The following is a 23,305-nucleotide window of genomic DNA, read 5'->3' on the forward strand; positions in this document are numbered from 1 at the left end:
TCTGAAAGTGCCTGTAGGCTTGAGAAGGCAAAAACAGGCAATTCTAAGCCTGCCAGAGACAGTAAGGGCAAAGTGTCCTGATAGAGCATGGATGGGACAGACATCTGTCAAAGCAGAATTTGCCTGTCAGCTGGCAAGACTGCTTTGAAAATCTTGCATATGTTATGTCCCTCTCAACTTCAGAACATAGCACTCAACTGCAAATTTTCTTTAATACTCATGCCCATAAACTGAAATAGCTTACATAGTCTCTCCATCTACCATCAGGACATACCAACTCCAGTGTGCCGCTCAGAGCGTAAGCACTGCTTTTGCTTAATGAGTTGAGACCACGTGTTCCAGCTGCTGTATCTGAATGCATGTCATGCCTATTACACTCACTCTCTGGAGAAGCCCTATAACAACTGCATAAAGCCTCAAAAGACTGTTTTTTTATTATTATTTAATTGTAGGGCATAACTGGAAAGATATACAGGAGCATGTCCATTTTCTAAACAAAATGTCTCAAGTACCCGAGAAGGAAATTGGCTAGCTTGGTTACATTATGTGATCAGAAAATTGTATAGAAATGTAAGAACTGTATGTATTTCCACTATATTACAAAGAGATACCCATTTTACTCCTTGCTCAAAAGCTATTGGGAAAACCTTATTTGAATCATGTCCCTGGAGATGGGAAACTTTCTAGACCTCATCATCAAATTTCACAGTAACAGGATGAGAAAGTTGAGTTTTGTATTACCTAACAGAAGAGTAAGACGCAAAACAGAAGCTGGGAAAAATGACTCCCAACTGTCTTTCAGTGGAAACATTGGCATTTAATTTTTGTAAGTGCTGGCAGAAGTTCAGTGTTGAAAAATGCTTCTATGAACTGTAAGACTAGTATTACTTCTGTGACAAAACAGTTTAGCAATACACAGAGCAGGCATCTGTCAGAAGCAAAAACATAATCTCAGCACATTGAGCTATTGAGGATGAGATTTAAGCTTTTGGAATCTATGCCAAAACGTATACAATTGAGAGCAAATTGTATTAAATTCACTCTTTTCTATGTTAATGAAATGATTAAGGAAACAGAGACTTGTCCCAGTGTACTCTAGTAAGCTAAAAATCTTTGGGGCTGTTTTTAATTTATGGCTACCAATAGTGAAATCTATGACTTGACAATATCCTCAGAGTGATAACAATGCAGGTCCAATTAGTTACTCAGATGGCATCAAAATACCATTTTGAAGAAGAAAATAAGCAACTAAAACACCAAATTGTACGTATTTTTTGGCTTGAGTTGCCAGAATAACTATTAGTTAGGGCAGCTGCATGTATTAATGCAGCTACATTTTCAGGGAATGTTTGGTAACCTCATTACTTACCAGTAGGTGTCACTGGAGTCCAGCAGAGAACTATTGCTGCTTTAAAACGTTCAATTTCTACTTAATCAGACCTTTATTTCACAGAGGGGCATTTGGTATTTACATGTGTCGACATACATCCAGTAAAAACACAGAATTGAAACCAGTGCTCTTTCAATTGTGTTTCTCAGCTACTGATAACTGTTGGTGGATAATCCAGTGGATTGGGAAAGAGCTTTGAAACTGTTTTTTCCTCTGCAGGGTGCCTGAATCTGGTCCAAGCTGCTACTGACCAAAGTGACTACCTGACGCAATGGTGAAGCTAACCGTATGGTTACTCCACCCTTGCCCCATCAGTGGGGAAGGACAAGGGAAATCAAGGCAAAAGACCCAAATTTTCAATTTCATTTGCACCTGTACTGAGTCTGGGAACTGAAAGGATTCCTACCATCAACCACAAAGCAGTTCTTCGCAAGTCTGAGATAAACCCTTTAGGTAGAAAAGCTAGCAGGAGCTCCACAGTTGAGGTCTGAGCATACCTATCTCTGGAAATAAGCAATATGCTCTTATTCTGATGTCAATGTTTGTTTTTCTCCAGTCTTAAAAGTAAATTCCAACAAATGTAAATAGGAAATCTCAGAAGTAATCAATATAATCACCTGTCATTAGTTTTATGCGTATACTTTATTAAATAGATGTTTCTCTGAAAATCTGTCTCACATGCTAGACCTTGTATTTCAAGAAACAAAGCACAGTGCTGAACGAGATTGCTTAGGACTGAGTTAAGATGAGCATGAAGTGATTTTCTCTTATTTTAATGAACTGTAGTCCTTTGTTGCCATGTGGCTGCTAGACGGGGGATCAGCAAAGGTATTTTGTTTGTAACACACTCAGGTATTTGCTGTCTGGAAGGCATAAAATAGCAACAGCCAGATCCTTATGGCTACTAAATATGTTCCAACCATTTGATATCATACATCAAAAGATAGAAAAAAAGAGTTAATTTGTTTTCCTCTGTTACTAAACAGACATGGTAAAAGGCTTATTCTTCATGAAGACCTCCAAGGAGGAATTTTGAGTTAGTTAAAGCAGCCTTACTTTAAGCCCAAGCTCTTGTATCAGTACATTCTTCCATTTTTTTCAAATGTTTACCAAGAAATGACTGTGCACAGAACAGTGAACATCTCAGAAATTCAAGATCACACATCCACTAGAAAGAGCATAAGGAGGCCATTGCAGGCCAGTATATTATTAGGATAATAATCTATTTTTGGACAGTAAATGCACTGCCTGTTCTCTAGTTTTTGAATGTCTCTTGATCCAGTAATGAGTACTTGATATGTCTAAAGAACTAATCAATATGTAGGTTGTTTTTTAGCCTTTTGCTATCTTCTTCAAATGTAATTCTGAAGTGCTCTGTCACCAGTCATTAACACACTCTTCCGTTGCACACAGAGGATGATCTTTGACCATTACACAGAGCGTGGTAATGTTGTACGTAGTGAACCCTGTCAGATGCAGACAGGATTGCAGAACTGGCACAACGTACTGGTGCTGGATGTATCTTATGCAACAGACAGGAGACATTGCAGCTTCCCTTATGGTACTGCACTGTAATTTGAATAAAGGGGAAAGTAACTTGTTTAGGGCTGTATTCTAGCAGGGAACTAATGAGACCTCTAGCTGGTATTTTGCTAGCTCCTCCCTCTTCGTGAGAAAATCTTGATGCAATTATTTTTTTAATTTTCATTTTATAAGCTTAATTTGCTATATAGTGCTTTAATTCTTCCATAAGGTTCAGGGAAACATCTATCCAGTCCTCCTTAGTGCTGCAGGATTTCAGCTGTGCGTGGATTTGCTTTTTCAGTTGTAGCTTATGTTGCTGTTCTTGGTATCATCACATATAACCCTCAAAGGACATGTCTACTGCTCTCTGTGCAGCAGCTTAATTGTTTGACCTGACTTTTCTATGGTTTAATATTTTGTAACTGCTGTAGAAGTGCTCAGTTATTAGCCAAGTTCTATTCTTTCTAAAATGTGGAAACAAAAACTTGGGAAATACAAAGGTGGAAAGCAAAATTTTTGTAAATAAAAACTCAAAAGGGGAACTGAGTGATTATAGGATCTATATAAAAAGAACAACACAAACTTAATAAAGTGAACACTACGAGGACAAAGGAATATAATGCATTAGCTTAGGTTACATATGTGCACATATTTTTAATGGGTAAAGGAGGAAAATTAGGAAAATAAACAACAGAAATGGCTGGTACCCTATTGCTGGAGGAGGAGCAGAACAGGACAATGCAAGTCCCATCAAAAGAACTCTTAATCAGCAAGAAGATTTAAAATACCACTTGCTTGTTGCATTTCCATATTTTTTGCTCCCCAGCAGACATTTTTTCAGACAGTGAATTTTGGTAGCCTGCATTAAGGGCTGCCATCATGCAGACAGACATAGATTCAGCATTCAATGATAACATATATCAACAAGAAAATTTCAGGTAAGGCTGAAAGGTAAGGTTCGTTTTGAATTCGGTCTTCTGGTAAGGCTGCAACAGATCTCAGGTCTTGGAGAGGCTCAGCCCCCTTTTATTCCGTAACAAAATAATGTAAACTTTACCTTACCAAATAACCTAGGCTTCCTTTGCTTTGAAGGATCACTTCCAAATTAGGCTGCATCCTCACTGCAAACATTTTTTTTTCCTTTCCCAAAACACGTTGGCATGTTGTAAAACCTTTGTAGAAAAAGGCACAGGCAGTTTATTCTCTTAGTGTAGCTTGCGGAGATAAACTCCACAGCAGAATAAAGTTCTGATCTTGACAAATTATAACAAGGTCAAAGCTATTTTCTGCTTTTCCCACTAGTATCTCACCACAGGTTTTTCCAGTAGATTTGCAGGCTGATCACCTAGGGAAAAAAAATTGCACAGAACAAACACTGAGAATTTAGCCGTAGGTGAGTGACTACTATTGGTTTGTCGAGTAGAACTAGTATTTCCAGAGGCTTTTACATTGTAGAGATGATGCAGCCTCTCACATGATTGCAACAGATGGGTGTGCAGGCTGGAGGGAAGGTGGAGGAGCACAGTTTTTTTCTGCCGACTACCTGGGTCTGATTCATTAGTGCCATGATCCAGAGAACTCTTTTTATCACAGAGAAATAGCTCCTAGCTGCACTCCTATAAGCATTCTTTTGTTCCACTCAGTGGTGCTTGTTTTAATCTTTTGGTTATTAAACTTAATGCTGGATCTTGACCACCTCCTGTGATGAGAAAGCTACGGTATGATACAAAAAAAATGATCCAACACTGTATCAAACTTCCCTTTTTGAATTCCTCATGGTCTTTCTTCTCAGGGTTCAGCATCAGGAAATGGGCAACATTCTATTCAGGTGAAACAACTTACTAAAAAAAGCCATTTTCTTGACAGAAATCACACTCCCTTACAAACTGAGTTGCAAATCTCTCCCTCCCTACCCTTATAAGTTCTGCTTTACAGTCCACCCTGATCCAGCCACCGGTGTTCTCAGCACAGTGCCTTTTCCACCCACTCTCAGACTACCATTATTGTTACTGAACTTTTTCCACCACATATTAGTAGTGATACTAATGTATAAATAACTATTTTCAGAGCTGTTTCAGAGAGTTTGACTAAAATATGGTAATTAGGTACTTAATGTATCTATTTACCCTCCTTTCATTTTTCCTATGCAAATAGCAAGGGGAAAATTTCATCCCCAGTGAAGCGAATGGCAAAGCCCTGAGTGCTCTCACCCAGGCATGCTGGGTGACACCTCCTGAAGGACAGGAACAGGAGGAGACTGACATTTTGCAAAGAAAAAGCAAAACACACTGAAATGTTTTACATTTTAAGTGGCACTAATTAGTACATGAAAGCTCTCTGCAGCAGCTGTGAATGCAGCAAGAGCAGCAGGACATTATCTTTTCCCCCATCCCTTCCCACCTGGATGAGAAGGAAGGAAGAATTGTTGGAAGCTGGGGGGAACACAGGAGGCCAGGAGTGGCTAGGCTGAGACAGAAGGGGGGAAGAAGAGAACACAGAGAAGTGCATAGAGGGGTTAGGGGATTTCACGGTCCTGAGGGGAGAGGTCTGGATGTTAGGAGTAATGGAGAGACCCTTCCTGTGAGTTAGTTTGTCTTTGGAGCAGTGTTTAGTAGGAAACGGGGGAAATGGGTTATTCAGCTTACTCTCCTTTTGTGGGAAAAGGAGTGCGTGGAGGATGCATTATGCTGTTAATTCAGATACTTGATATAAAGGATACTTACTGCCATGATTCTTACAAAAATCTGTTTGGCAGCCTTGCTTTAAGCAGATATATGTCCAATGCTAGTTTTGGCCATGAGGTAAGTGAAACAATGATAAATCCTCCTGACAGCTTTTAGAAGAACGCTGCTGTCTTCATTTTTCCCCTAAGTATCTGCAAAGTGGGAAATCTTCCATTTTCCTACTGTGCTGCCTCCATTTTCTGTTGGAGGGAAATTTAAGTTAAAACACTTTAAAATGTTGTAACAGCTGCTGAAATATTGAATCCTCCAAAGGCTGCATCCTTGGCTATAACTTTATTTTGAAAAGTCTGCAATGTACCACCACAGCAATCTCAGCATAGAACGTGAAAAGCAGAAGTGGGAGGGGTCACCATACATCAGGAGGAGGTACGTCTCTAACTATCCTGTCCTTCTTAAAAGTCATTCTTGTTAAGAATGACGGAAGTCATACTTTTTTATCTCCGGTCTTGAAGTGTTTGAACTGTGTTTTTTCAGTGTTTTCTGTTTTATTGTTACTGGGATGGTGCTAGTTTAGGAGGTGGGGGGAGGTACAGTATGTGCTAGGAAAGCTGTAGAAGATGGGGAAACTTGAAGACCTGTGATGGCTGCTTACCTCTCACTACTTGGAGACAAATGCCAAAATGGAGTGTGTTCTGTGTATCTGCTTTTTGTAGAGGGAGATGGCAACTATCAATAATAGAATTCCACAAAAGGAGCAAGATGCCTGTTAAATTCCTTCCTTTAGGAGAAGTAAACTTATCTACTGCCAAGAATAGATAGGATTTGGCTTATATTTGCCCTGTCTTGGTACTTGCATATTTGAGGTAAGCCAGATAAAATTGAAAGAGTAAAGCTTAACATGTTACTTGCTAATTTATTAAGTTATTTGGTGTAAAATAATATGTTAGAAAAATCAGCCCATTTCTCCTGTTCTTGAATACAACAATTTGTTAGCTTTCAAGTAAGTAAAAGGTTTTATTAGCTTTAATAGCCTTTTGTTGAGGCCTAAAATAGGATAGCCAGCACATAAATTAGGTTAATCTTACCCTCTGTTAGTCATGTGAGATTGGGTCATGACTGTCACACTGCAGTGCTTTAGACTACTGTATGTGGAGATTCCACTGAGCCTAGAAATAGCTTTGGAGATGTGAAGCCCCCCCATGGGGGCTAGAGCATGTGAGGGCTTTCAAACAAACTGCTGCTAGCCAGTGACTGTTGTTGGAATAATGAGATGGAAATGACATGATAATGATGCTACCGCCTTCTTCTCTGCTTCCTATGCTAATTAACGGGAATGTTAAAGTGCAAGCGCAGAGCGAATACCTGTTGTAATGAAATTGTAACCAGGAGAAAAATTTGTATAGAATACTTCCTGAAAAGTGTGTGTAAGTGAAGAATGAGACGGGGAGAAGGTGTGCCAGCTTTGTGGATCTACCACCTAGTACCCGTCTCTGCGCAGAAATGAAATAAAAAGGTATCTTGACCCCGGGTGTCCATTGGGTGCTTGCACATGGGGTAACAGAACCCAGCCTCGGGACGCCACTGTCGCTGCACCGCAAAATCTTCTCAACTGCTGCTTCCTGAGTGACTTAAGTAGCGGCAGCTCGCTCGCTGTCACTCAGTGAAGGGGCGCCCGGCCGTGCGGCAGGCCTCGGGCAGGCCGGCGCGGCCCCGCTCCGCCCCGCGGCGCCTGCGCGCACCCCCGCGGGCCGCCGGGCCGGGCCGGAAGGAGAAGAGGCTCCCGCGCGCCGGCTGCGCGCTGTTGATTTCGCACTTGCCGGGCCGCAGCCGCGGGCGCCCCCTGCCGCCGACTACAACTCCCGGCAGGCGCCGCGCGGGGCGGGCCCGGCGGCGGCGGCGGCGCGGCGCGCGGGCGGGCGGGCGGGCGGGCGCGCGCATGCGCGGCGGCGCGGCGGCCGGTTGAGTAAGGCGGGGTGCGATTGGCTGCGGGCGGCGGCCGGGTGCGGGACGCGCAGTGACGGAAGGAGCGGGGCAAATGGCGGAGAGATGGTCCCGGGCCCTGTCCCGAGCGCGGCGATAATCCCGGCGCGGAGGAAGCGGCGCCGCAGGAGGCGCCGCCGGGGGCCCTAGCGCCTGCACCCGCCCGCCAGGCCGCCGCCGCCGCGGGGCGGGGGAGCCCGAGCCGCCGAGCCCCGAGCCCCGTCGGCGAGCGCCTGCCGCAGCCGGCGGATCGGCGGCGGGAGGGAGCCGCGGCGAGAGCCCCGTCCGCGGCGCCGCCCGCGCCGCCCCGCCGCCCCCGCCGACGCCGAGGTAGGTGCCGCTGCGGCTGCGGCGCCCGCGCGCCCGCCCGGCCGAGGCCTGCGCGGGCCGCGGCGGAGCAGGCCCCGCCGGGAGGCCCCCGGCCCGCACCCGCTTCCGGGGCGGCGGCGGCGGCGGCAGCGACCGCGACCCCCCCGCGCGGGGCGGCTGCGGCGGGACTTTGCCCGGGGGCGAAGGGCGGCCGGGCCGGGCCGGGCCGGCTCTGTCCTCGGCGGCGCGGCGGAGCCGGGCCGGGCCGGGCCGCCCGGCGGGGGTGCCGCGGCCCGGCCGGGCTCCCCTCCGTGGCGGGGGAGGGGGCCCGGGCCGAGGGAAGTGACATCAGGCGCGGCCGGGCCGCGCGGCGGGGAGGGCCCGGCGCCGCCGCCGCCGCCGCCCCCGTGCGCAGCGGGAGGGGACGGGCGGCGGGGACCGCGGGGAGAGAGCGGGAGGGGGGAGGGGGAAAGGCAAAGAGAAAGAAACTGTCACTGTGGGATTTCATCAGCTGCTCCTGCCTCCGTGCGCTTAACCTATTTTCCCCTCCTTCGGTTATGTAAGCGGGACGGCGCAGGAAGGAGCGGCGGGCGAAGATGACTGATGTACTTCCTTTACAGCTGTCGGCTGTTTATGTCCAGCGGGGCTGCCCGCGCAGCTCTGGAAAACGCGGGTGGCTTGGTTCTCAGTTCGTGCTTGTGTTTGCCTTCCTTGCCCCGCTCCGACTGCTGCCGTGCGGTGCGCGGAACGGAGGGAGGCAGGGAAGGGAAACGGAGTGAAATGGGCCAAGTTGTTATTTCGCACTGGGTGAAAAACAAGGCAGAATTGTGAGTAATAAATAAAAACCGCTTTCTGTTGATATTCCAGTTTAAAGAAGTACATGTGTCTTTTCTTATTTTCAATCATAGTCCAAGCTGTGGGTTTATAGTATAGGATATTTATTTTTCCCCAGATGCTCGTTGTTTAACCAATTTACATCATATAGCATACGTATATATTTGAGTACTAGTCTTTTTGTTCAGACCTGCTTTAGAGACAGTTTTAACCTCTAACCTTGTGAATAAAGCAGTCTAGGTTGTAAAGCTCTAATTACTAAAAATGAACTACTTCTGACTACAGAAATCTCTTCTAGAACGGAACAATGCAAGTCGTAATTTAAACCTGCCATTATTTTTGCAGGTGCTGAAAATGCAAAGTGTTGGAAAAGTTAGGATTTAGGGAGGAAAATGTGCTTGTGGTGAGTGAAATGAATTTTTCCTGATAAGAGTTGCATAGAAATTCAAATGTTATTAAATAATTCATTTGATTTTTTTTTATAGCTGTAAAAACTGGCCTAATATGAAATATTTTGATTTCTGTTAGACATATTTTAAGGCAGCAGCAAAATAAAACTAGTAAGTGTGGTTTGTTTTGCTGTTTGTTTTTTAAAATATATGGGGAGATCCTAGTTTCACTCTTGTGGAAAATAAGAAATTAGAGCTAAGGGAAGCTGAAACAGTAGTCTGACAACCAAGCTTTTGGAGCACCACACAGTAGACAGTTGACACTATGGGAATAGGAGTTAGACAGAGCTAAAGAATAGGAGCTGTGCTGGTGGCACTTGCTGTTCAGTTTAATTTTAAGTAGCAATGAGAAGTCTGCAGAATGGTGTTTCATAGCAGAATTCTGGCCAGTACATAAGCAGCATATGCCTTTACCATCCATCTGCTAAACTGCTGGGGAGATGAATGTTTCCCAGCGTGGTTGTTCCTGGATCTTCTGCACTGCAACACCATCTGGCTGGTAAACTTCTAAAACTCATTTTTAATACGCCTGTGCCCACAGATGACCCTGTGAATTGCTTGGATTGTATCATAAGTGAAACTTGGCCTGGTCTGATAAAGGGAGACTATTATTAGTGAGACGATCTCGCTAGGCTGAAGCGATAGAATGACATTTCTGGAAAACAGTCTGGCTTTTTTGCCAGAAGCAAATTCAGTTCTTCAGACTGAGAAACAATATGTATCAAGATGAAAACTAAAGTATGACAAAGACAGGATAACTCTTATTTAAGGGAATAAAAAGAGTTTTCCCTATCAAATGTATGGAGTGATGAGGAATGTTTTTAAAGAAGATTTTGAACCTTTTTTGTATCCTTCACTATATATGAAAACAGTTGACACTTCAAAAGTTGTTTCCTTGATTCTGTAGCTTGAAGAAATGCCTTTTTTTTCTTTTCCTAACAGATTTCTTTACTACTACTTTCAGAAAAAAGAGATGGTCTTGATTAGAATCATACTAACTTAAAAAAAAACCTCAATTTCCTTTTCATATTGAGACTGAAAACATAAAAATAATGATTTTTTAAAAAACTAAATGATAGATTCTGGTTTATAAAGTAGATATGCTAGCTTTATGTTCTATATTATTGTTTGTCCAGTAGTCAAGTATTCCTTTCGGCAAAAAGAAAAAAATGGTTTGGCTTCCTTCTTGAATCAAACAGAAGCACCAATAGAACACATCAAGGGATCTTTAAACATGTTCCTGTTAGTCTGTTTATATTTAAACTTTATTCTTCTGGCAGAGCAAGCTCTGAACTGGGTTGCAGGTGTAACAGCCAGTAAACAGTAAATGTTTAGGTTTATCTGCAGTAGGTATCCTTCATGATCTTTGAAACTGATCTGGAAATGTCTGTTTCTGTCTCTCCACCAAATCTGACCCACTTGTCAGGGATTGCTGTGTACTGGTATTGGCTATGACTGTGCAGATGTGATAAACCACAGCATGTTACCAAATAATATGCTTACTGAGTAGGCCTGAGCATTTAAGAGGAGCATGAGGTAAAATCATCGTTGTTATTTATGAGGAATTTGTATTTAAAGCGTCTGTAGCAAGTTGGAGTATTTTGACAGTCCCTTTATTTTTAACTACAGAGCCTTTCTAAAACAATGCTGCATTATTGGATTCTAGCAGACTGCTACACTTTCAGATGTGGTGAAAATATTGTTTTGTTTTCTGCTGATGTTTCATGAAAGCAGTGCCATCTATACTTAGAGGTATAAAACTAGAAGAAAGCACAAAGCAAAAATAAGGTAGTCATAGCAGATTCTTCTTATGGATTCATTGTGCAATATCTTTATTTTATAAATGTGTAAGTAACCGAATTTCAGGTTAAGTTGATAGATAAAACTTGTTGCAGAAAATGTTAACCAATAATGGTGTTCACCTGTAAATAAATTCAGGCTGTAGAAAGGAAGAGATGATGTATCTGTTGCTAATGTGAAATGTAAATGGTGCTCCGAAGTCCAGTAAAGGGTGGAAGTGCGATAATTTGTACTAAAGAGGTAGTAAAGCTATGTTTTTTCTTTCCTCTCCACCAGAGAATATGAAACAGGAGCCAAAATGACATCCCGATTTGGAAAGACCTACAGCAGGAAAGGGGGAAACGGCAGTTCCAAGTTTGATGAAGTGTTTTCCAACAAACGGACCACCCTTAGTACGAAATGGGGAGAAACCACCTTCATGGCCAAATTAGGACAGAAGAGGCCCCATGTCAAACCAGATATTTCCGAAGTTCCTAAAAAACCCAAAGTTGAAGATGAGGTAACAGAGGATCCATTTGGATTTGACAGTGATGAAGAATCTCTTCCTGTGTCTTCGAAGAATGTGTCACAGGGTAAAAGTTCCTCTCAGCTGGAACCCAGTGAAGCTGCTCAGTCTGAGGACTTCACTTCTCTACTTGAAGCTAATAGCAGAATTAATCAGCCAGACAGTGGAGAAAACATTGTGTCCAGCAAGTGCATACCTTTTGATGATACTGTTCCTGGCTTAAAGGAAAAGAGCACAAGCAAAAATGTGGAGGATGAAGAATGCAAAGGCAGCAGTGCTAAACTCGTAACTGCAGGTACGTTTACACAACTGTCTAAATAGTGTTGCTACCCTTTAATGTTACTGATCTACATTTAGGATTAGTGCTTTCTGAGGTTGGTTAAATGTTCTAGTGGAACCTTGGCAGCTCATTTTTCATTTCATCTTACATTGTTTCATTGTGCCTATAGTTTGTTATGTATTGGTCTCGGATCCTCAGTACTCTATTCCTTACGTCTGCAAATTCAGATATGGTGCTTTGAATTCAGCATAGTATGTTAGTGCACCCTATAGACTGGAATAATTATCTTCCTTTCCTTTATTTTGTTCTGAGCTCAGTGTTTTCATGTCTTTTTAGTATGTAGTATTATAAAGAGTGAAGGTTTGGTAATGATAGAACGTTATGTTCTTAAGATACTGGCTCTAATTTAGTGCAGTTAAATGGGGATAAAGCTTACTTACTTGATTGTTTAACGATTTGTATGGAAAAAGTGGTGCTCTGAACTTTTGTTGCACAGAACTGTGTTAATTTTTAATTAATACACTTTTTGTCAAGATACTGTAAAAAACTTTAAACATATGAAATGGAGCCCTGTCAGACTTCTAGTAGGGGCTATTTTCAGGCCTAAGATGTCTTTTTATATGATACCTTTTTGGTTTTGAGTGGGAATGCACAAACCCCATAGTGCTGAACATAAAAATTTTGTTCGAGTCATTCTTGGGCAAGATCAGGTGCCATTATATTTCATTAGAAGTTTTCATATAATGGGCTGATTAAACCTGAACTCCTAAAATTGGGTAGACAATGAAGATGACACCTACTGACTTGCTCTGGATTGTCATAATGAACTTTAATGAGAAGAACATACATAATTTTGGAGTCTGAGTTATAGTTAACTTATCCCTGGGATCAGAAATTTCACTTCTTAAGCAGTAGACAAGATAATGAATTGTGTAAGATTAGTGATACAATACAAGAGAAAACAAAAATATGTTGATGAAATGGTAGTCTATCAAAAAAAAATGGTAGGCTGTGTAGTTTCCTCTCAACTTTCCTGCTATTTTTGCTATTGAAATTATTTTTATTTTTCATAAGGTATCTGCAGTTTATTTCTAAGTATTATCTGCGTTCAGTCTAGAATCAAATTTGTTTTGTTAAGTTTGAATTCTGTCTTTATAAGATGTTGAAGAGATTTCTCCTCCAATACTTAAAAGGAGATGAAACAGTAATGAGTTTTGCTGTTTGATAGAGTGCAGCACAGGGGATGTTACAGTGAAGTGGTTTCCATGTAGGAGAGTCTAGTTAGAACAGTGGGTTTTTTTTGTTTGTTTTGTTTTGTTTTATAAGAGAATATTTGTGTTTTTTGGGGAGAAAATGTGATCAGAGCTCTAAAAATTCATAATGCGTTAGAGGCCAGGAGGAACAGGCTGCAGCAGTTTTGTTGCTGCTTTCTGGTTCTGGTATTGTGGAAAATAAAGTAAAATACTTAGAAGAGGAAATACTTCTTAATTTGATGCCTATTTAAATTCTAGAACTTTTCAAGAAAGTACTGTGTATGCCCTAAATGTATATGGTCTCAAAGGATGATGATGGATACTTGATGGATAAGTACATCAGTGGCTGTTAAACATAACATCTACATCCAGTGGTCTGGATGTAGATGAGGAAGTTACTTACATGACAGTTTACTGAAGGAATATTGTTCTTGCATGCTTTCTCAAAGTACTTCCTACTGATTGCAGATAAGTCAGGAACAGAATGATGGACAGGGTAAATCTCATCTGATGATGCCATTCTGTCTGAGTTTATTATAATGAACAGTTTGCGTTTAGTCAAGTGAAGATTAAAAAACCCACTTCTAATTTTGTTCTTCATAAATTAAATAGAAACTGAATCTGTGTAAAATCCCTAGGAAGGGCATTAAATACGGGTAAGAAAACCAAGATTATTGTTTTAGTGATAGTGTTTATTTGGGATATTTAGTGTAAATGAAACTTTGGTAGGTTAAGCAACTATTATGCTGGTAGGTAGACTTACCAAAAGTAAATAAAGTGCTCTCTGAAAACATTAGTCAGAACATTGAGCAATTAGAGACAGTAGTGCAACTACCCAGCATAAATGTAAGTACTTCAAAGGCTTCTGTGTTATGCTGACCATTAAGTAAAATTTGAGGGTATAAGATTGTCTTTCAGAACTGGAGGGAGGTAATCTTACTGGGGTTTTTTAGAGGGGGAGGAGGGAAGGAGAGAGGGAGATGGAGGAAGAAGAATCTGAATGATAATGAAAGGTTTGCTTCTTGTTATGTATTTTCCTAAGGTAAAGTGTACCCTTGCTTTCTCAGGAACCATTCTCACTTTCCTGGTTGCTCTTGACCTCAGCCACATTCAACCAGGTTTGTGTAAATGGCTTGTAGGTCCTTAAGCTAGCAAGTTTGATGGTTTCTGGAAAAAAAAAATAAACAGGTGGATAGAAAAATACTAATATTCTTCATATGAGTTAAACTTTAGTGTGAGTTCAACCTTTATTGTATGTGAGTAAACCTAAATGCAGGGCTTTAGCTCTAGATACAGGAAGCCATGTTGGTACAGGAACCTGATGTTCATTGAGGTGCCTGCTAACGTGTTTTAAGCGCAATTTGCTGGTTCTTGTGCTGCTACTGAGTAGTTCTTGCATAATTTAGGTTTCAAGACTTCCTCATAGCATGTGTCATCATTGTGACTTAATCCTTAGCTTGAGATAAGGAGAAAATTGTGACTTAGCATGGCTGTGGGCAAAGTGAGAGCTGCAACTTAGTCTGCTAGTTTTGCTTCAAATGTATTATCCTGCCTCAATGTTAATTTCTTTAGACATTAAAATCAAGGTGTTGCAACTTCAGTTAAAATTAACTAATATTTGCTATTAAAAAGATGTCCCTTTCTTGGTTAAGTTGTACCACCTTGTAATACAATTGCGGATTTGTCTTTTTTTTTAATGGTATGGCTTACTGATATTTTTATATGGGTAGCCTTTTCATATATAGCTTATAGTACTTGTAACAATCTTATTTTAAAGGCTTTGAGAAGCTCTTAATATAGAAAGCTTCTTCTCATCTTACCCTAATATTGCTTGATCAAACCTTAATACTGTATAAAACATGTCCATGAGTAATCCTGAGGTAATTTAGAGAAAGTAGGAGTTCAGATAACTCAGAAATAGTAACAGTTTTAACTATTTATAGTTACTATTAGATAACAGATTTTGTCAAAGTAGAAAAAATTGATAGCTAAAAAGTTGTCTCATTTGAAAATTAAGCTAGTAATTCATACCAGGCAAAGATGCAAGAATTCAGTAGGTAGAGGGTAATGTTTTTTTGAGAGAGAAAAAGGCTTGTGTTGGGATTAGATGGAAAACCACAGAGGAATGATTACTATTTTCTCTGAAATACCTTGTTTAAAGGAAAGTGTTTGCCTCCTTTTATAGGGCACAAACCCAAGTAAGTTTTGACACTAAATTTATATCCACATAAGCTTTAATAGAAAAATACTTACAGTCTTGCAGTGGTAATTGTGAGGTGCTAGTTTAAAAACTTTCTAATAACTTTTTGTTAACACACAAGCTAAAGTTAATATTTTGAAAATAACGTAGTACTTTTAATTGAAAATTAAAATGAAAGCTTCATGCACTTTCTACAAAATTCCATAAAGTTTTTTTTTTCCTGTTAGTTTATAGTGTGTTTTGGTTTGGATTCCATAATTTCTTTACTCTTGCAACTTCAGTTACCTGAAGTTACATTCTTAAATAGCTTGTGTTCAACTACAGATACAGAGATGCTTGGGTACTTATCGCCTGCTGTTTTTTCCTTATGTACCCTAATCCTTTGTTGTGTAGCTGTCATCAGTGGAGGTTTTACTCTAAGATATCAGATCCAGTTCATTGGAGATGGCACTTAGGTCAATGGACTGTCCTAGAAGTGCTAGGATGATGTCTCTGGAGCGCACACCTCATACTTCTGTGCCTGGAATACATAATAATATGACTTATTGAATACCTGATACTAAGGTAAATAATACTTTTGGCTGAGAGGAATTTTAATTGCATGTGTATTGCTTTAAGTCTATCTGATTTAAAGCCTATGAGTTTTTTTTTTTAATAGTATTTTGTTCACTGTGGAGAAATAGAAAATAGAATGGCCTAAAATCTCATTTCAGAGTAGTGTAGGAGTAGTATCCACTTCTACTGTGTTGTGGTGTTAACTGTTACAGATTTTGGAGCTGTTGTCTAGGCAGTGTATTTTGAGTTCTTTCAAGAATAAGAGGACAGATGTTTGCACATAAAATACAAGTTTCACAAGTACTTTTTGCCTAACATTTGAAGTTATTTGTGAAAGTAGCTGTTCTGCCTACTGTCACTTGTTATTATGTACAAGTATTCAAGCAAGTCTTTGTTCTGCAAATGCTTTTGCTCTTGACTGTGTAAGGAAACATTTGGCTGTTGTCTGCTGTTCAGTTATGAACTGTTTGGAGAGATTCAGCAAAGATAATTGGTTTAAAAATACTGTGTTAAGAACTACCTAGAAACAGCCTCATTTTTCACTTGGGGCTTGTGTGTGTATCAGTAACAGGTCAAAATGGCAGATGCAGTCCTACTTGATAATTGGCTTATGCCGTGCAAGAATGAGATATACAACTTTGCTTAACTGCTTCATGACCAGAATCTAGTTGCTCAGAGGAAGTACTGAGTGAATTGAGTAATTAACAGAAAATAGTTGTCCTGAAAGGAAATAGTTCAACTCATCAGGTCTGTTCCCTACAAACTCTCCTGATAGTACCTTACTGAATGTCTGCAAAGTGTCTGTGCCTTGATTATGTGGGTGGGGAAGCCCTATCTTTAGAGTTAAGTTTCAACTTCTCAAACGAAATTTTGCTACCACTTGATAATATAATTCATTAACAAAAGTTGCTTGGCTCTCCATTTTAAATTGTTTTAGAGCTTCTGGTTTGTGTTTAGCAGTGACATGGACATTCAAGATTTTGGTTAGACTTGAGTAATCTTATTTTTCTTCCTTTGCAGAGTTGTTTAGTAGAACTCATTTACCTCTTGAAGAACAATTTCAGTTTAGTTCATGTTCTGCCCAGAAATGGGGCAAAAAGTTGGGAGAAACTGCAGGAGGTCTGTGGACTGGGCTGTCCAGGAGACAGCTGGCAGTAACCATGATTAAAAAGAACTGCAGCTGTACTCTAGCTGTCTCAGAGCATTAAGAAACTGATAGCAGGGAAGGGGCAAGAAACTCTATGCCTGTAGGATTTCAGTATTATGAGGTTGATTGAGATGGCAGTAGTGTTGGCTATATTGGTAGTTGGGGGTTATTCACAAGCTGAATTTTCTTCTCTTGCTTTTGTTAAGTCTCCCCTTTTTAAGATGTCTGTCCTGTTGTGTACACAGGATTTTCCTGCTCTGTGGCTAGCTCAGGTTCAGACTACTATCATTTTTCTCAATTCTACTTTGGCATTACTTGGATAGTTCTTTGAAGTTGTGTGAGTATTTTTTTTTTTATTCTTAATTTTTTTTTAATCTTATTCCTTGGAGACCATTCAAAAACCTGAAAGGTCTAAAATACAGTTTAAATATTGGTATTTATGCTGATTTGCTAAAAGAGCAATACAGTAGCAATACAGGAGAAAACAATATTTGAGGAGGAAATTTCTGAGTTCTGCAACAGTTTTCTAGAGTGAAGGAAATGCACACCATATCTTAATCAAAAAAAAACCCCGCAAACATTTCATTGCTAAATCTAGCATAAACCTTTCTGAATTATAGGTATTGTGAAGCAGTTTTATTAGTGAAGTTCTTTTATGTCCACATAGATCTTGTGAAACTCTTCATTTGCAATCTAAACTTGCCTTCTGACATTCTCAATTCCTTCTCAGAATTTACACTTTGAAAATTATTTGTTCTATATGGACTTGTACAATGGACAGTTTTTTTTAAAAAAAAAGGTCAGAATTTTGACTGCTTCTTATGTTTAAAGAGTTGGAATAACTTTGCGTTCAAAACAATTGTTCAGTGCTTTTAAAAGGAAAACACCTTGGTGTTAACTTTTCAAGCTGGCCAAAGCATGCAGAAAAGTCTTGTAACTTCTGGTAAGGAAACAATTTTAGGTTCGAGCTGCTGAGATATTATCAAATGCACGAAAAAAATTGTTTCTAGAGTTCAAACTATTAGTTGATATCTTCATTTAGGAATCTTTTTTTTTCTTTTTTAAATAATTATTCAGTACGGGGTTTCAATGTGTGAGTTCACACTGGCTTAGAAGTCAAAGGAGAAGTTTGTTTCAACTATTATTAGTGCCAATATATTATAATGAGGCTCTATTACTTTTGTCAGAAGGGCTCGCATTGCTGAGGTAGGTGAAGACAAGCCTTTTGCCCTGTACTAGCCCCTTGCATTGCCTGTCGCGCTTTGTCTTGTTTTCCCTGCAAGGAGGAAGTCAGCTGGCTTCCTGGATCGGCTTTCTCCTGCTGCTCTAAGCAAGCAATGCCATTCTGAGCTATTAGTGAGGAATAACGTGTCTGTTCTGCTGGGCTCTCTATCAGAAGTGAACACACGATAAAGCTAATTGAGTCTCTGAAATATCTTGCTTTATGCAGTGTACCAACTCTACTGACAGCTGGATTTGATACACAAGTTTTCACCTCTTTGAGAACACTTTAGTTTTTATTTCTGACCAAGAAGTAGTCTTACTAACAATTTTTCAAAGCTTAATTGCTGTAAGACCCAAAATAGTTTTCTTTTTGTAGGAAGATTTTGTTTCTAGTAGTATTAGTAAAAACTACAAATTTTCCTTTATTTGAGAAAGTTGTGGACTTGCCATGTAAATTAGGCACGAGCATTGATAACATGCTATGTATTGTTTTAGATTCTTAGATAATAAAATACTGAAGTCTGTAGAGTTGTGTTATAAGTCAGATTATTACGAATGTGGACAAATACAGATGGGAGGCAATCAGTTTAAAAAAAATCGTATGGTCTCTAGGAGGCATATGCTTGTCAGAAGAAAAACAAACTTTAATTTTGAGATAGGGTAGGAGAATTTCTAAAGCAAGATGAGAAAGAGGAGTGACTTTATAAGCTGTGGAGGATGGACTAGTAAGACCATACATAGATGCAACTTGGACAAAAATACTGATAGGGGGGAAAAAAAAGGATTGAAGTGTAAGGAGTCATTTACGGCAAGACACTGGGCTTTAATTTGATTGGAATTAAGAGGCTGCATATTGGTGATGACAAGCAACCTAGGATAATTCTTAGATGTTTTTTAAATGGAGGAGAAAGTGGCTTTAGTAATTGGGTAAACAAATAATTTGGGGATTGTTCCCCCCCCCCCCCCGAAAATAATAATAAAGAAAATGTTTGCTGGGAATGGAGTTGTGCTAGAGACAGCATTTTGTGGAGTTTGGTAACGAAAGTGTGTGTCAGTTGGTGTGAAGGTGCTGTTGAGATCGGCAGTGATATAAGGTATGATGAAAGACTGGTAACTAGGCAGAGTGTCTAATGGTTGTTAGCTAAAGTAGGTAAGGGGAGGAAAACGGTTAGATCATTACTTGAAAAAGGAGTAAAGGGAAGTGATTAGATCCGTCAGTGTTTTCTGCACGAAGAGGGGAAGTGATCCGTCAGCCTGCACCTGTATATAAGACTTAATTCATGTATAGATTTTATATATATATATATAAGGCCTCTGTCAACTGAACATAGGCCTATGATGTTTATAGCAGCATAAGCCTTCCAGAATGCCTACTGATTGCATGTTTTCTTAGTGGAAAAAAATCTGAGTAATTACTCTTTATGGTTTAAACAGAAGTCCAAGATGAGAAACATTTTTGCAGACTGGAGCTACAGCTTGGTGGGGTGTCATATTAACAGCATTTCATGTTCTGAGAAGCAGTAGAGAGGTTAACCGAAATTTGCCCAGATTAACCCACAGATCCATAATAGCATGTAATAAAGCATCTATATTTTGTTTCTGCATTTTTATTATGTAATAATTTTTTAATAGACTTTTGGCCAAAAGTGCGACATAATGCTGAAGTGCATTTATACTTTGATAAATGGAAGAAAAACTGTTGGCTATACAATGACTAATGAATTCACAGATACCAGTACAGGTTACATGCAGCTCCACAGAGATTAATCCGTTAGGTTCACAGAATTAAAATAATAGTATAATACAGATTTTGAAAACTGCATTACCGAAATGAAAGGCTGTGTTGCTACCTAGTAATCTAGGTGACTGGAAAAATAAAAGGTGCTTTATCTCAGAAATCATACATTTAGAAGAATAGCTATGCTAACTGAAATGGTGTAATGGGATAGAGAACACATATCATACATAAACTTGTTAAATTTCCTTTTATTCAGGCTTTCTATATAGATTACCTCAGAATTTTGGTGTTCTGGATGCCCAGAAAGGAAATAAAGCAAACTCTCCTTCAGTAAAATGGTTCAATGATGGCAGTAAATTAAATCTCATCACTTCAGGGTTTTCTATGGATTTTTTTTTTTTTTTTTGCAAGAGATAATAAAATGTAACATCTGTCAAGAAACGAACAGTGTCTGTCCAAGCTGCATATGATGGGAACTCATTTTCTTTCAAAGAGAATAAAGAACTAGTATTGTTTAAAAATCTGTAACCATAGCTATGGATGTGGTGGTTCTGTAACTTTAGCTATTTTACTGATTGGCAACCATGAAACTGATCTGGAGGGTAATTTTCTGTGGCTATCACGCTTCTTATCTTCTGGTTATGCCTGCTAACAAGCAACACTTTTCCAGATTTTACATGTAGCAATGAGTAGTGACAGATTTAGGGGATGAATTCTGACTACTACTTAAATTGTGTTTTTATATCTATAAGCATTTTCTGTATTTCCCAGCTGCTCAGTTGTGAGCAGAAAATGGAGTGAAGGAGTTTAGTCTGTAACCTCTTCTCCTTACTAGCTGGAACACTTGATTTCCAGTACAGAGTAGAAGAGGAAAGACTATAATGAAAGTATTTCCTGATTAGGAGGAAAGAATGACTTCTCTGCAGTTGGTTAGTCTGCTGTTTTTTTTTTTTTTTTTTTTTTTTTTTTTTTTTTTTTCCTGTCCAACCCAGAGAAGATACCACGGATATCTTGTTCTGTTCTCTTCCCAGAAATGAAGAATATGGTAACAGGCACCTGGTAAAGATTTGTCTTCCCCTTTAGCTTGGTCAGCTTCAAGGTGTAGGGTAAAGTAATATAGCTTTATGCTCTGGCAGGTTGATGATAGTACAACAGGGCTGAACCAAATGATTCTGGCTGTTCTGGAACAGCAGGCACAGCTGTTGCACATAATGAGCTTATAGACTGTTCTCTGCACAGGCGTCCGGTGATCCGGTGTCAGTGGCCTGTTCCTCTGCTGTACCCTGTTAATGTATGTACCCTTGAGAGCTGAAGGCATGTGAAAGCTTTGGATACTGATTTTTTTTTTTTTTTTTAATCTTGTTAATACCTTTTTTTCTTAATTTTACACCTGTCTTGGTACTCGGGTGTCACTAGGTAAGGTTGAATCTCAATTTGAAGAACACTGAGGAATGAAGAGGAAAAGAAGAACGTAAAATTAGCACCGTGCTACCTACCTGCCTGTTCTCTTAAAGATTTCATTGCCTATGAGTAACTTTATATAGTATTCTGAAGGAGTTCTATGAATTTGTGGTTAATACTAAAAGAAGCCATGTTCTAAGTGTGTTTCTTATGTGTAATAATTTAATTATGTTCCTTTCAGTACTAAAATGGAGGTTTCTGCAGCTAGTTACACAGAAATGAAGGTGCCTACGCTCTTGTTCAGCATGATCCCAGAGAGGGCAATAGATGTCTCGTGTAGCTTAGAGCATACTTTGGTTAGCATTTGCCAAAAATTGCTAGAAATAAGAGAGAACTATCCTGAAGGTCAAGGTAATGGGACTACAGTTTAATACTGAAAACTCTTCCATGTATGAATAGAAGAAGTAAGGATTTATTTTACATGTAAGATGTGTTTGATTTCTTAGCATAGCCAGGCTTATGTAGCTTGTCTTTTTATTCTCTTTGCCTTTCTAGTAACTTTTGTATTTGTTAGCCGTTTTGAGTCAAATCTTGAGCGACAAGGAGAGATTTCAAAGATAACTTGTTTCAAGTTTTGTGAAAAATGGTAGAGGAAAAGCATATTTGTATTGGTTCATCTGTTCCCATACCTTCGGTCCCCTCCACCGCATGCCCCTAAGGAAAATGCAGATATGACTTGGTTCCTAATACATTTTAAAAGGCAGCAGAAAGCTGGTTAGCCAGCACATGTTGCTGCATGTGATCTGCTACATGCACTGTCTCCTGCCCAGTCAAACAGGTTGGTGTTCAGGAGGTTGTGGAGTTGTGGGCAACAGGCTTAGTTTGTTCCCTGAGCCTTGAAACTGTTAAGAGCAGAAATGCACATTAAGGAAAAACATTCTCTCGGACTGAGAGACTGGTTGTGCTCAAAGTAACTCTTAAATGGCAAAGGTATTGAATCTCCACCTCTGAATTATTAACACAGGAATATAGTTTTCATCTTCAGAAAGCTAGTGTTTCACCAGAAATGATGGTTTGGTTTTTATAGAGTTGAGATTGATGTTTTCAGACTCTTAGAATCAAGCAGCATAGTCCTGTAAGGTAAATATAAGTATGAATTTGAGGCTGGAATGGGGCACCTTTTTTTAATGGTTGGTTTAGCCAATATTTTTGCCAAGAAGAGTGCTATGTTTTCGAAAGATATTTTCCACTGACTTTTAGTATTCCATCCTGGTATATATCATACCCAAAGGAACAGATGATGAGGCTGCTAACTCTTGAGACTTCTTTAATTGATGGAAAGAACATTATCTTTTCTCCAAAATTCAATATTTCATCTTTAAGTAAGAAGGCCCTGTCAGGCGTTGAAACTGCTCTGAGAACTGTGTAGAACTGTTTTTGCAGCTTCCCCATTCTCCATTAACATGCATATGACTAGTGGCTTGTGGGCCCTGCCTAGAGCAGATTCTGATCAAGTTTGAGTTAGTACAGCTGTAAAAGCCATTATGATGAACTGTGAGCAGAAACGAGAGTTGTTGCTTGCAATGTGTATGCAAATGTTAAAAGTCTAATGTTAGATGATCAGTCATAACAATATAGTTTTGTTACTGTAAATGTTTGAATATGTCACCAGAAATGATACTGATGAGAAGAAAAAAATCATTTTGAACTGTCCGAAACGTTCTCGTAAGCGTCTGTGAAACTGTCTATGCAAAAAAGATCAGTAGCTTTAGTTTGACAAAATGAAACAAATGTGGCAAGATGTGTAACAAAGCCTGGAAAGGCTTCAAGCTTCTGGGACCATGTGGCAAGTGGAGAAAAAGTCTAATGATTTCCCTCGTGCATACATACCTTTCCATCCCTCCTCCCCAGATACTTTCAGGTAACTTCTGGTGTTCTGTTTCCCCTTTCTAAATTGCCAGAAAGCTTTGCACTAGTTACCTGTTGAATTGTTTTTTGTTCTGGGCACCCTAGCCAGGCCACTCCAGACTCT

The 23,305-nt window shown here is 39.9% G+C and overlaps 1 protein-coding gene across 3 annotated transcripts in view; it reads left to right on the plus strand.

Moving 5' to 3' along the window:
• The first annotated feature begins 7,832 nt into the window (after positions 1-7,832).
• The window catches only part of WAPL (WAPL cohesin release factor), a 73,122-nt gene continuing 57,649 nt past the window's right edge, over positions 7,833-23,305 (plus strand). For 2 of the 3 annotated variants that reach the window (XM_062580208.1, XM_062580209.1), the window contains exons 1-2: positions 8,374-8,714; positions 11,247-11,770. In XM_062580208.1, the coding sequence (XP_062436192.1) occupies positions 8,491-8,714; positions 11,247-11,770 (748 nt within the window). In that variant the 5' untranslated portion in view covers positions 8,374-8,490. Of the gene's footprint in view, positions 7,909-8,373; positions 8,715-11,246; positions 11,771-23,305 lie in introns of those variants that run through there. The other variant, XM_062580210.1, reaches the window with a different exon arrangement.

This window comes from Rhea pennata, chromosome 7 (genome assembly GCF_028389875.1).
Source record: "Rhea pennata isolate bPtePen1 chromosome 7, bPtePen1.pri, whole genome shotgun sequence".
Taxonomy (NCBI): Eukaryota; Metazoa; Chordata; class Aves; order Rheiformes; family Rheidae; genus Rhea; species Rhea pennata.